The sequence below is a fragment of the Plectropomus leopardus genome, chromosome 20 (assembly GCF_026936395.1).
Source record: "Plectropomus leopardus strain MGB_pleo_1.0 chromosome 20, ASM2693639v1, whole genome shotgun sequence".
NCBI classification, from domain to species: Eukaryota; Metazoa; Chordata; class Actinopteri; order Perciformes; family Serranidae; genus Plectropomus; species Plectropomus leopardus.
In genome coordinates this window covers 7,302,165-7,315,647 of record NC_142195.1, presented here as the reverse complement: position 1 = coordinate 7,315,647, position 13,483 = coordinate 7,302,165, and the positions used below count along the sequence as shown (strand labels likewise).

The 13,483-nt window shown below is 41.1% G+C and overlaps 1 protein-coding gene across 13 annotated transcripts in view; it reads left to right on the top strand.

The window, feature by feature from the left end:
* dab2ipb (DAB2 interacting protein b) overlaps nt 1–13,483 on the top strand; it is a 220,884-nt gene that overhangs the window by 137,821 nt on the left and 69,580 nt on the right. Inside the window, exon 1 of one of the 13 annotated variants that reach the window (XM_042508785.2) lies at nt 2,892–3,418. The exons of 11 other annotated variants lie outside the window; for them this stretch is intronic. Coding sequence is in view for 1 of the 2 variants with exons in the window: in XM_042508784.2 (XP_042364718.1) it covers nt 11,613–11,635 (23 nt within the window). In the remaining variant the exon portion in view is untranslated. Of the gene's footprint in view, nt 1–2,891; nt 3,419–11,487; nt 11,636–13,483 lie in introns of those variants that run through there. One more of the 13 variants, XM_042508784.2, reaches the window with a different exon arrangement.

Genomic DNA, 13,483 nt, shown 5'->3' with positions numbered 1-13,483 from the left:
GAAACAAACATTGAAGAAGCAAGGTGCCGAGCTGCCTGTTTACCTCTGCCTGCTCGTAGCTCCTCCTTTGAGCTCGAGGATGGGCTGCCACTAAAGTCAGAGGTACATTACGTTTCACAAGATGCTCTCCTGTCATTCCCATTTACATTTACAAGAGAAGCATCGTAAAGTAACATTTTGCAACAAACTAGAATCAGTCCCAGTCTATTAGAGTGATTGCTGGAGTTTAGATTCCCACTGTTGAATTCTTAACCAATGGCTCTCATTGCACCATATTGCAAGCTCACTACATGGAGAATTGTAAATATCGGGACAAACACTGTAGTGATGGAGAGATGAGACGGCACTGGCAAGACAGATCTCAGTATCCCTTTTTAAAAAAAGGCTATGTTCTTTGCGTGCTGTCATTGTTAGCTGGATTATGTCTTGTATGTTTGGCTTTTCATTGTGCATTTACAATCCCTCTGAAATAGCTCCCTGCACTCAGACTGCACTCTTGTCCTTTCTGTCAAAAAAAAAAACAGTGTCTTTTTTTTCTTTTTTATATGACACATTCACAGGGTTTTGTGCACGTCATTGTTTGCACTTGCAGTTCTGCACAATTTTAAGAATTTTATTTTTCATGCAAAGGTTTGTTAAACTGATCATTTTACTCATGCAAACACACACTGTGTTGTAATTCAGATGTGTGGCAAATAGTGATGTTTAATTATTAGAAGACTTTGGATCTGAGTTGAAGGCAGCAACTTCCTTATGAGGCATCAAACACATAGATAACAATATCTCAACCAGGGCTGCCTTTTGAAAGTCAGAGATTCAAATCATCAGTCAGAGTGCCCTCAGTCAACTATGATAGCTTCAAGTCCAGCAGTATTTTTTCATTGTTTTTGTGTGCACTGTACTTCTGGGGATGTTTTTGGTCCCCAGATTTTACTGCAGAGTGAGTGCTCCTTACCTTTACATTAGTCTTTGGTACAGGAAGCTGCGGACATGCAGGCAGGGGCGGAGAGGGGAAGAGACTATTTACTTATTTCTCACTATTTTTGGGGTTATTTCTTCTTTCATTGCTCAGGGTCAAACAGAGAAAGACAGATACAGATAATAGTGTACTTACCAATAGTGTGCTTGCTCATCCTTAGTATTGATATTTACTCACAGTTACATTAGTTCAAGTAAACTTAACTGTGTTTTGCATGTGAGGCGTAAATTAAAACAAACACTAACACATTTTGTGTAAAAATAAGAAATAAACTAACCAAAGGAAGCCCTTTATAATGTAGGACAGCACATTATACATACTTATGTTTTTTAATATTTTAATACTATTGTTAATTTCTTTACTATTACTGTATTTATATTTTATATTTTAACATACTTTGTGATGGTACTTATTTCTACCTGCTATAATTTTCTATGTTTGGCAGCAGAGGGACTGTAAAAAAACACAATTTCCCCCCAGGGGATCAATAAAGTATTTCTGATTCTGATCCTGAAGACCTATTATAATGTAATGTGATGCAATACAAAAACACAACAAACCAGGATTTCAAAATTTACCATAGAGTTTGATCAGCCTCTTGTCATTGCAGAAGAGTTGCACTGGTTTCCACCTGACGTTGCTCTCGCTGTTAGAACAAGTCATTAATCTATAATCCACAACATGCCATGCTGAGATTGAATTAAAATCAGCTTTTTGGTCTGTGCAAATGCTATTACAGCTAAGTAGTTTTTTTCAAGAAGTCTTCTGAGACAAGAATGTGTAGTCATTGTCACTGTGTTTATTTATGTACTGTATTAAGCTGTGTTCCACAAATACTTACTGTATGAATATTTGGGGATTTAAACAGCCTCAGTTATTACAATAAGAATTTAAACTCGCAGATTTTGACTGAAACGTAGCAAAACTAGAATCAGCTGTCACCAGATATGTGTAAGGCAGAACTATTTGTCAGCCTCAGGAGGAAACAGGTGGCCAGCAGCAAACTACTGCGATACTTTTCATAATTTAGTCTTTGAAAAGCTAACAATGTGCTGCTGCCTGTGACCTTTTGTTTTGAAAGGGTGTGAACTCAGAGCTCAGAATTTGTACCCTCCTCCACACCCTATTGTGTGGTCATCTGGTTTACACGTGCACTCGTGTGTTTGTGTGTGTCATGTGTCTGGGAAAATAAGGGGCTAAGGGTGATGTCATGTTTGATGACATCATTGCAGACGTGCAGGGAGTGCAGATTAGCGGCCCTGGCTCTTCTGAACCAGCTCTCCACAGCTGCCGCGCCTTATCGGTGTGTGTCCCGCCCCGGCCCTTTTATCCCCTTTTTGCCAGCTCTAGAAATAGCCTCAAACTCACCCCTATCTGCTCTGCCAGTCTACCAATCCCAGCTCAAATTGAGCATGGCAAAGCCCTCCCACCCACATTCCAGTCTCACTACTACCAACCCCTTTGGCTGGCCCCATCAGCCAAGTCACTTTGCCAAATCTGAGCTCCAGCCTCATATGTACAGTGTTTTTTCTGTCTGAGCCTCAGCGTGAGTCGTAGTCTCCCAGCTGAACCGAGTCCACGCTCAGGGCAGGTTGCCGGCACATGCAACCCCCCCTCCTGAGTCCCAAGCGGAGGCAGCAGCAGCAGCAGCAGCAGCAGCAGTGGCTGACAGGGAGAGCAGCACACCTCGCACCAGAGTTGACAGGACAAAGAGCACACACACTCCCACTGGAGCCACACAAGAAGGCGGGGGAGGTAGGGCCAAGCTAGGCTGCGCCACACACACACACACACACACACACACACACACACACACCCACATACATGTGATCCAGCCCCCCCCGCACACCATATGCAGGCTCCTCCCTGCGCAAGGAGACAGAAATGGGAGGTGCAGTCAATCACTGACAGTGAAAGGGAGTGCTGGAGTTAGTAAGGAAGAGAGGCAACAGAGGAGAAAGTGGGGATCATCATCCCCAAACCAGAGTCAAGTGTCAGGGGGGTTGCTCCTTAAATTCATTCATGCTGAATGAAAGAGAGAAGAGAGTGCGTCCCATTTCAGAGACAACACAGGAAGTAGGGCATGCTCTGTGCAGGGTGAGTAAGAGAGGGTGGGAGAACGAAAGGAGGAGAGGGAGCAGCCGAGAGAGGGAGAGCATTGTAGCGCTCATTCTCCACCCCTTGTCTTAAAGCAGCAGCAGGAGGAAAGAGAGAAGGAGTCGGGGAGAGAAGGAGGGAGAGAAGCACAAGTAAGGAAGAGGCGAGCAGCATCGGCAGCAGAGAGAGGGGAAGAGAGAGAGAGAGGGGGGAAAATGGAGCTTTGAAATCGCCTCTGCCTTTATCCATCCCTGCCTCTCTTCTGTTTTTTTCATCCCCTCTCTTGTTCTGGCTCAGTTTCTCCCTCGGCCTGATTGTTCTGTGGAATTCTGACAATGCCTGGTGAGTGTAACACTGCTTTTCACATGTCACTCGCCGTCCTTTGTGTGTCGGTTCATGCAGGGTGTTTTTTTTTAACGACTAGAAATGTGGACAAGGAGATGCTTCATTGAGACTGTTTACGCTCCTCTGCCTCTGTGTGCCGTCCAGCTGTGCTGCCCTCCTCTTTTCTTTGCTTCTCTCTGTCACTGACAATGCAAAGGAGCACACACACACGCACACACAGACACACACACACACTCTACTACATCCTGCGTACATTCAGGTTGCTCAGTCATTATTATATAATTGCTTTTAACTCCCTTAAGGGCTTCCATTCAGAGTGGTGCATTGGTTATATTTTATATATGACACCAGGGATGATGAAGCGGAGATGGGGATCGGATTGTGACCATAACCTACATGTAGCAACATCACACAAAGCTTGGCCTGTGTGACGGAGGGCAGCCAGCTAACACAAATCAGATGACTGGGCCACTCTGTGAGGTCAGACAGCTGATTTTTGGCTGGCGTTCTCTGCGCGAGTCATATGTTGGAGGCAATTAGCAGTTTGAAGAAGGAGAGGCGTGTGTCCCGAGGAGTTTGGGAGTCTCCGATAGCAACAGTGTTGAGACGTTGAAGTGGAAACGCTAATATTGGTGGTTAGTCATCATGTCGTCCAGGCCTCAGAGTTTATATTTCTGTATTAGTTTTAATGTAATTTTATAATTACAATTTAGTCACTCAGCACAAATAATCATGCAAGCCCTCAGATTTAAATACATTATACGGACTGTGATTTTTCCACAAACATCCGCGATCCAGTGGATGCACCGTATGCAGTTTTGGGCATAAACATACTACACAAGCTTCTTACATACATGAAATTAGTCAGCAACCACACATCAAGCATAATTAAGTTATTCCAGTTGGTTGCAAGTTAATGTGTCTCATTAAGGAGACATAAGAAACCGTCAGTAGCCGCCACATTACAGCGGAAGAGTTGTGCGGAACAGTTTTGTCTGGAGCAGCAGCCAAACATTTATTTTCCTCAGCTTCACGGGAGAGAGCCATCTTTGGTTTAGTAAACACATAAATGATAGTTTGATAGCTGTGTGGCTTGTTTACTGCAGTATGCAGATAGGTTTCACTGTGAGAGCTCAGCCGGTGGTCCTCTTGATTGTAGCCTGCTGTTGAGCCCTCCAGAATAAAAACCCAGCTCGACTCTTACACATTATGCTCCGAACATTTGTGTCAGTCTGTATTTGTATGCAGGAACAGTGTGATTCCTTTCTCTTTTTTTTTTTTCCTCTCGCACCCTGGGGTACCGTATATGTTTACATGCATAAGCAAATGTTTCTGCACATATTTATGTATGGGCACATACTGTATGTAGGCATTTTCCAACAGTCTGTTTTTTTTAGGTCAGAGCTAACCAGAAATCTAGACGAAGGATGTCACAGCAATAAATAGAGCTGTTAGTCATTATCAGAGCCTTTAACATGCAGTTGGACCAAGAGGGGGAGATTGTTAGAGTAGGATGGAGACAAACAGTGTGAAAAAAGGAAAGCTAATAAGATGACTGAAATTAAGACAAAGCATAAAAGGGCCTGCTGTTGTTAATTTCCCAATATGTTGTGCACTACTTTATTCTGGGTGACTAAACCTCTTATGCAATACTCATTTACCTTCCAGGACATTGCTCTTAATTCCTGCTTGGACTGAACTTATGTAATGTGCAAAGTCATGATGTATTATGATGTAAAATATCATGGACGCATCTATATTGCTGGGAAAGTCAAGGATCAATGCAGAGGTTAGCTTCGTACGGCATCTTTCCGCTACTTCCTTCCCATCTGTTTAATTACTCTGTCATAGATCATCTCTGCGATGTCCATTGATTTACTGAGAGCCAGTGAAGTGGAGCAGAGCATTTGATCAGACGCATGACATGGAGGGAGGAGTGGGGTCAGTGCCACACCCATGGGCCAATCCACTGGGGGTCAATAGGTCTGAATTGCTGATAGTTTTCAGAGGGGGAGGGGGCAACCGCCACGGTTTAGCACTTAATCAAAAACACTTAATCTTGACCACACATGTATGGACATACAAGCAAACACACGTGTTTGCTTAGGACTACTGTGCGAATGTTGTATTCCAAGAGTTATGTGATTTGAAGAAATTCTTCATTCGTTAAATTGTATTGAATTATGTTGAATTCATAAAGAAAACTTTGTTTTTCTCACATGCCCCCACAGTGAACGAACCCCAAAACAGGGTAAATTCCAGATAAATTAAAGTAATTGGGGTCCATCTCTAATAACAGCAAAACTATATCTGTTAACAAATGCTCACACAACTCGTGCAGTATTATTAAAGTCTCATTTATCCAGTCACATGCTGAGTACTTTGCATGTACGTGCATTTTTGGTGTACCAGACTCCATTGACAAAAACAGTAATTTTACATCTTTGAACACGGAAGAGCTACCACTCCCTCAATCGGTTTGTTTGTTTTATTGTGTGACTTTGTTGAATCCGAACTAGTCCTATAAAACACTAATGTCACACAATACTTGCGTATTCTTATTTTAGTTTTGATATGGTTTTGCTGTTGTTAAATGTGAACGTCTAAATTTTCTGGTTTGGGATTTTTCGTTGAGCACTGAGGCTTAAAAGTTTGGGTTTTTTTGGTCATTTTTGGGGTGGTTAAGTATTCCTTTAATTAATCCTTTAATTAACTTGCCATTTTCTAATGTATTATCAATGCCCCCCTCCCATCAGTCACAAAGAGATTTTTTTAAATTTTGATAATTTAAAACACAGTTTTCACAGGACAGCAGTGATATGTAATTAAAATACCAGGGCGGAGTGGAAAAGTCCTGAAGTTAGTAGAAATTCCACAGAAGTTTTGGAAAAGTGGTTTAATTTTGTTGTGTGTAATACATATTTTACAGTAATCTTTTATGGATAACCATGCACATAATGCAGCATACTGGCAAATCAGTTTTCTGTAGCTGTTGATGTATCGTAATTCTAATATGTATCAATGTTTGACGTTTCGATTACCTTCTCCATTTTTTCCTTGGTTCCATCTCTCATTTCATGTATGCCAGCTCGATGAAATTATGTTTGAATAGAGTTTGAAATTGATATTTCAACAAAACACCAGGCAAGTGGGGCAAGGAAAAACTTTATTATGTTTCCATGTAAATTCATGGAAAAGTTTTGAAATTGAAATATAAAATAAGTATGTTTGCTGTCTTTTTACATCCTCCAAAGGTTTTATATTTGCAACAGAAATAGTTACGTTTCAATAAATAGTAGTTTCTTCTCATTAGACATGCCCCTACTTCCTGCTTTTTATTTATTTATTAGAGAAGGAGGTTTGAACTGACATCACATTTAAAATGCTTGATTTGAACCCACCAATTACATTCAAGTGCACAGGGTTAAAACATGTACAGAGGATTATGGACATTTCGACACACAAACGCACAATGGGCTTATTTTGGTCCAAATGATCAATCTGAAAAGGATTTAGGGCATGAAAGGCAGAGAGAATGACAGGTTTCACATAAAGATGTCGTCATTTCTGAAGAGCTCGTATTCAGTGAGTTTAATGCTTTGAAATTTGTGACGCGCGTCGGCAAATTGGAGGTTAGAATATCGACTCCGATCTGGCTTGAATGAAAGATGGTTGAAGTAGGCTGTGTCAGAGGCATTCAGCAGCATTATTCTGGATCTCCTCGACCGTGCCTGGGAGAGGATGAGAGAGCAGCATATGCTCATGATGGAGCAGCGTTGTCAATAATTGAATCACTCATTCGCTCTCTCCTGCCCTGAAGGCTGTAGTGCAGAGTCAATAGGAACAACACGAGAGGAGAGCTTTCAAGCTGCAGTCCTACAGGTCTCTTTCTGTCCTTTCAGCCCTCATACAAAACTCTTTATCTCTGTCTATATATATTTTACATAAACAAACTCAGAGGAGAGCTGATGTCACTGCCCCGTCTCTGTTGCTTTAAAGTAAGCTGCTTTGTAAAAATGAAATGAAATGGAGGACAGGCTATAGAGGGATGAGTAAAGGGATGGATCTCTAATGCCTTCATTGCTTACCATTTCCTCTCACTTCCTGTGCCTGCTTCTAGACAGAGAGACGCCGTCTTTGGATTAGGTAGATCTTTTAACTCTTTTGCCGCATGGCCAACAATGACCTCATACAACCAGATATATTAAAGGGAGAGACAAACTTTGAGTAACAGCAGAGGTGTCTAATTCAACTTGCAGCCCAGATTCAGTGGCATTAAAGGATAGTTTGGATTTTTGAAGTGGGGTTGTACAAGGTGCTTATCCATGTACAGTCTATCACCTAGATGGCAGTTGGTGTGCCCCTAGTCTTATACGATTTAGGACGTTTCTAGGATTTAGGGACAATTTGGCAGATTTTAGGACATTTCTAGAATTTTAAAAGTTTTCTAGGATTTTGGGACATTACTGTCTATAGCTAGGGCCTCTGTCAATGGGTGTGGTGGATCCTCCATTTTTTTTAATTAAAAAAAACCCTCTATTTTGATGCTGTTTTATGCACACTGTCACTAAAGTGCAAAAACAATTTGCAGTGTAAATCACTTTATTTTTATTGTGAGTTGCACAATAATTTTGGGGGCCACCCAGCACCCTACCGAGGGCCACTTTTGGCTCACAGGCCATAAGTTGAGTATCACTGCTGTAGGTAACACACTAACTATAGAAAAGTACCTCATACAACCTGCAGTCATATTGATATTCTCGATACTTGAGCGCTCTCACTGGAATGTTGATGTGAGCGCATTTTGCTTTTTTCTCCATCCTGTCAGTCTCTTCATCTTTTCCTTCCTCTCGCCTGCCCTCTATCAACACCTACTTGTCCAACACGTCTCACCCTCTCTCCATCCTCCACCCACCTCTCTGCGATGCAGACTTGTGGAAGCTTGCCTGGAATGGCCTGTATCCACCAATTATGTCTTTCGGCTTCCCTCCCCTCGCTCTCTTTACCTCTGCGCAGACAGGTGGTGCTCTTCTAAACAGGTTAGCGGTTAGCAAGAGAATAATAACATAACTCTCCTCTTGGGGCCTGCCTACAGACAGACAGAGAGTCCCATCTCTCCCACCTTCTTTCATGACCCCGTCCTGTTACTGTCTGCCGCTGTGCACTTTGCTCATGACCACGCGCATACCCACCCACATACTCCTTGGCACAATTTGACATGGAGTTTTTTCACAAAATCACATGAACTACAAATAGATTTTGTGTTTGTGTGTGTGCATGCACAAAAACCTCATGCACGTATACATGTAGAAGTTGTGCTGACACATGACTCACTGCGGAGTACAGAAGGCTATTGTAGCTTTTTCCTATGCATAATACAGATGTTAAGATAGATTTGTGCATTCCTCTGCTGCTACAGTGATTACAAACAAACTTCCCATAGATAGAATAGCCCCGCCTCATCCCGCATTATATTTGCAAGCAGTCACACTCCAAACAACCCTGTGAGGAATGATATTATCATGACCCAGACCAGAGGAATGAGGAAATCCCCCTAGTGTTTAGTCTCCAGGCTTTGCCTTGGCTTTGTAGTTAACCTTTACCCAGCCATTCTCCAGAACCGCAAAGGCACGCAGGTCTGTTTACTTGTGATAAGAGCAAGCAACTCAAATCCATAGCATCGGGGAGAACAAGTACATTAAACCTCCTCCAGTTTCACCTCCCCAAATGATACTTAAATTGTTTTGGAGCTGGAGAACCGGTCCATCTATAATAGGGTGCAAAGCCCTTTCTGCTGTAAAAGTTCACAATGAATTCTATTGTTGAAGTAGACAGCTGCGACTGGCTCCTGTAGAGTTTCACTTAAGTCTTTTTTACATAATGACGTCTATGTAATTTTGTGTTGGATGATTGAGCTGAAATATTCTCCTGTCGTTCAAAAAGCATTTTAATAAGTACAGAAAGTGGTTTGTGCCTAACTGGACCTGTTTCCATGTAATTATTTCACAGGCGATGACTGGCATTTCTGTGGCTCGGCTTGTTTTTGCTCAAACCTCAGTTTGATCCGAAGCGTCTCTTGACAGCTTGTCTTAGATGTGACATCAGTCTTCTCTCACTGGGTCTCCAGCTATGTGAAAACAACCATTCAATACATCTGGCAGTGTGTCTCCTCCTTAAACCGGCTGGCCTTATTTTCTCCCTCTTTCTCTCTTGCTCCCTCTTTCCTTTTTTCTGTGCCTTCCTCTCCCCTTTTTTTTCTTTTTTTCTCCCTTTTCCTGGAGTCCCTCTCTCCGGCCAAGGACCCAGCATTTTCCCACAGAGTATGCTGCTGAAGGCTGAGCCTTTGTTTCCTGCTACAGGGAAACACGGTGGGAGGAGGAGGCAGGCTGACTTCCTGGCTGCCAACTTGGGGTCTATGTCAGTGTGAGAAAAAGCAGGGGGGACAGATCTGATGATGACAGAAGAACCGTGTATCCTGGGGACTGACTTCAGCTAAAAAACTATAGATTTTGCTATTTTTTCCTCACACAGTAGCACCTAAATAACTTCATAGTGTATCAGGCTGTCAGCTCTTTCCCTTTTTCCCCTTTTTTTGGTTTAATTTATTGTTATTAAGAACGGAGACAGAAGGAGTCAGCACTGTCCATTATGGTACCTTAGATACATAGTGAGCATTTACTTTGGCAGTGTTTAAATTTAAGGTTATTATTATGCAAATACCAGAGGAGAACTATAGGCTAGATTAAAAACTATGAATAAAAAGTACAGTGATGTCAAAAGAGACACAAATAAAACTTTCATAAGGTTACTATAAATACATGTTTGAGCATTCAGTTGCTATAGGATAGATTCTGTAGGATAATTTATCAGTTTAAAGGGACAGTTCACCCCCAAATCAAAATGCATAAAATCCTCTTACCTGAAGTGCTATTTAGGAATCCAGATTTTATTGATGGAAGTTGCTGAGTGTTGGAGATATTGGCCGTAGAGATGTCTGACTTCTCTCCAGTGCGATAGAACTAGATGGCACTAGATGGGTTGTGGTGCGCAAAGCGCCAAAAAATACATTTGAAAAACTCAACAGCAATGTCTCTTTCCAGAAATCATAACCTGGCTACTTCAGATAATCCACAGAGCTTGTTGTGAGCAGTTTTGTGTAGAAACCATTTTCTTTCGACTGAACAACACCCACCAACTGTATCACTGTGTAGACAGAAGCGCCTACTGCTAGCTCACCTAGCACTTAGCTAAAATTACAGCTCAGCCAATGAAGATGTTGTAAATGTTTAAATGTTGCACTGTCTGTGAGCCTCTCTTCTACCGAACTACACCTGCCAACCATATCACCACGCAGATGGAACTGCGAGCTAACTTAGCACCATAGCTATGTAGCTAGAGAAGGACACCTTCAATGTTTACATCTCTTGCTGTTATGAGCACAACCCTCTCATTCATTAGTAGATGCACTCCTCCTCCTTAGCAGTGATTAAGTTTTTGGGTGTAGTTCGGTAGAAAGAAAATAGTTCCTACATGAAACTGCTTGCAACACGGATTATGCTGAGAAATTTGGTCATATTTTCTGAAAAGAGACATTGCTGTTGAGTTTTTCAAATGTATGTCTTGGGGCTTTGAGTATTAGAAGGCGAGTGCCTTGTAGTTCATTTATATTTTAGAAAAGGCAGACATCTCTATGGCTGACATCTCCAACAATCTGCAATCCACAGCAAAACAATCTACACTGAGAAATAGCACTACAGGCCAGAGATAAAATATGTATTTTTGATTTTTGGGGTGAACTTTAAGCTTTAAGATTATAGTATTCTTTGAAAATAATGAATAGTATAGATAAACTGGAGCTGTATTGTATTTGAAACACTTAACTTTCATAGGTACATGGCATGAGTATCATATTTGTTGCTTCATCACAGTATAATGTTCCTCAGGACTGTGGAAAGGCTTGTCCCAAATAACAGCACTGTCTTTTTAAATGGGATGTGGAGAGGGGTGTGTTAGTAGCAACAGACATCCTTTGGGAGCGGTGTGGTGTAACTCAGAGGGCAGAGGCTCCAGCCACGTTCCCAGAGACTCAAAAATAGTCGGGAAAACACTGAGACCAGCCGCTGGTGAGGAATGCGACCCAAAGTGGAGTTGCACGTTTTGGGGATCCAGCTAGGAGAGGTTCTGCTGAGCCATGTTTCACATATTCAGTAGATCGTAAGTGTCATTTTGTTGCAATACTTTATTCATGTGTGTGCTTGTTGCTGTGGATGGTTACAGCGCTGCTACAAGCTGTGGTTTTTTGGAAACCTCTGTCTCTGCATCCACCCACGGTTCACACAGGGCTGTACATTGTGGCTTCATCTAACTATTTTCTGCTTCACAAATGCCAAAAAGGCCTTTCTGTATGAATTATAAATGTAAAGAAAGGTCAGGATAGTTAATTAAAAAAGAGAAAAAGTGCAGCACATCTGAATAGTTGGAGAGGAAAGGTGCTTAGGGGAAAAAAATGAGGACGCGTTTGGACTTGAACATGAAAACTATTCAGTGCCAGAGGCAGGTCTTGGCTTTTTAGTGCAAATAAGATCTCTGTATTGACAGTGCGCTTCACAATTTAGAGCCAATTATGTGCTGAAGCTACTTCACCTGTCTAAATCTTGTGTTGATAAAAATGCAACTCTAAAAACTGGTATAAAGTGGAAGAAAGTAGCGTTTGCAGAGATCATAGGCTAGATGTTGTTTTCCCCTCAGAGTTTTTGTGTGTATGTTGTGTGGGAAGAAAGTCTCTGCCCTCTTTTTCTGCTCGTGAACTTGAGTGTTGCGCTTGCTTCTTTGTCCAAAGCCACAGGGGCGTTTGAATATTCAGGTCAAGAAGTGAAAAACACACTTCCTCATATGCTTTATTCCTTTGCACATGGTGTTATCAGTTCCCTGAGCACTTAACAGTTATGCAAGAGATCAAGAGAAAAAGCTTTCTTGCTTGTTACTAATTTATATTTTCTTCAGTTCATGCTGAAAAACAGATTGAAAATAATGCCTTTTTATGTATGTGTTTTGGTCTGTTGTTGCCTCAGAAACACGCATGAATAGATTGGTGTTGTGCACAGTAGAATCTGACAAATTGATCTTAAAATCATCTTGGAAACTGATTGCCTTGAAAAAGGAAAGTAAATATAATTATAAATCTCAATTTATGTTTACCTAATATTTACATTGTAAATTCACTTTAAATTTAGTTGCATGTACTTAATTTTGTGATGTTGTTCCAACTTAAAAATGACAATAGAAATTACCTTGTTCTTTCCAAGTAATAGCAACTTCAGTAAAACAAGTCTGACTTGTTTCCTCATGACAAAGAGGATTTTGCCAACGGTGAAGTTAAAGAGATGTGAGTTCTGTTTTCTTATCACATTTTAGAAAATGCCAACATGATTGACTAGTTTGCACTCTGCAGAATACAGATATAGCACAGTGATATTGGTTTGCTGAAGTTGCTAAAACTTAAAAACTTGATTTATTTAAACTTGTCATTTTTAAGCCGCAACAATTACTAAATCAAGTAAATATAACTACTCGTTAAGTAAACTGAAAAATTAGATGTAAAGTAAAGATAAATTTATATTAATATATATATTTACCTACATTTGTCATGGCAATCGGTTTTTAGATTTTTTTTTAAAGTAAAATCTACTTGTCAGATTTTATAGTGTGTAAGCATATATACACAGGCTATTTACCACGAGCACAGATGCACACACTATTTCCATGACCTTGGCATGCCTCAAGTATTCTTACAGCTGAGTCATACCCTCTGATATGTGACTGTTTTGCTCCTTATAGTCTATTATTGTCGCTGTAGAGTTAATTGTGATTAAAGCGTACTTATTTTGCTGCAGTTGATGCAGTCAAATGACAAATCAATAATGGCTAATGAGGAATAACAAATGGGAAATGTTTAACTCGGAGTGTAAAGTGTGTATTTTTGTGTGTGTGTGTGTGTGTGTGTGTGTGTGTGTGTGTGCGCGCGCGCTCTCTATATAGTATAGGGTTACTAATGTGACATAA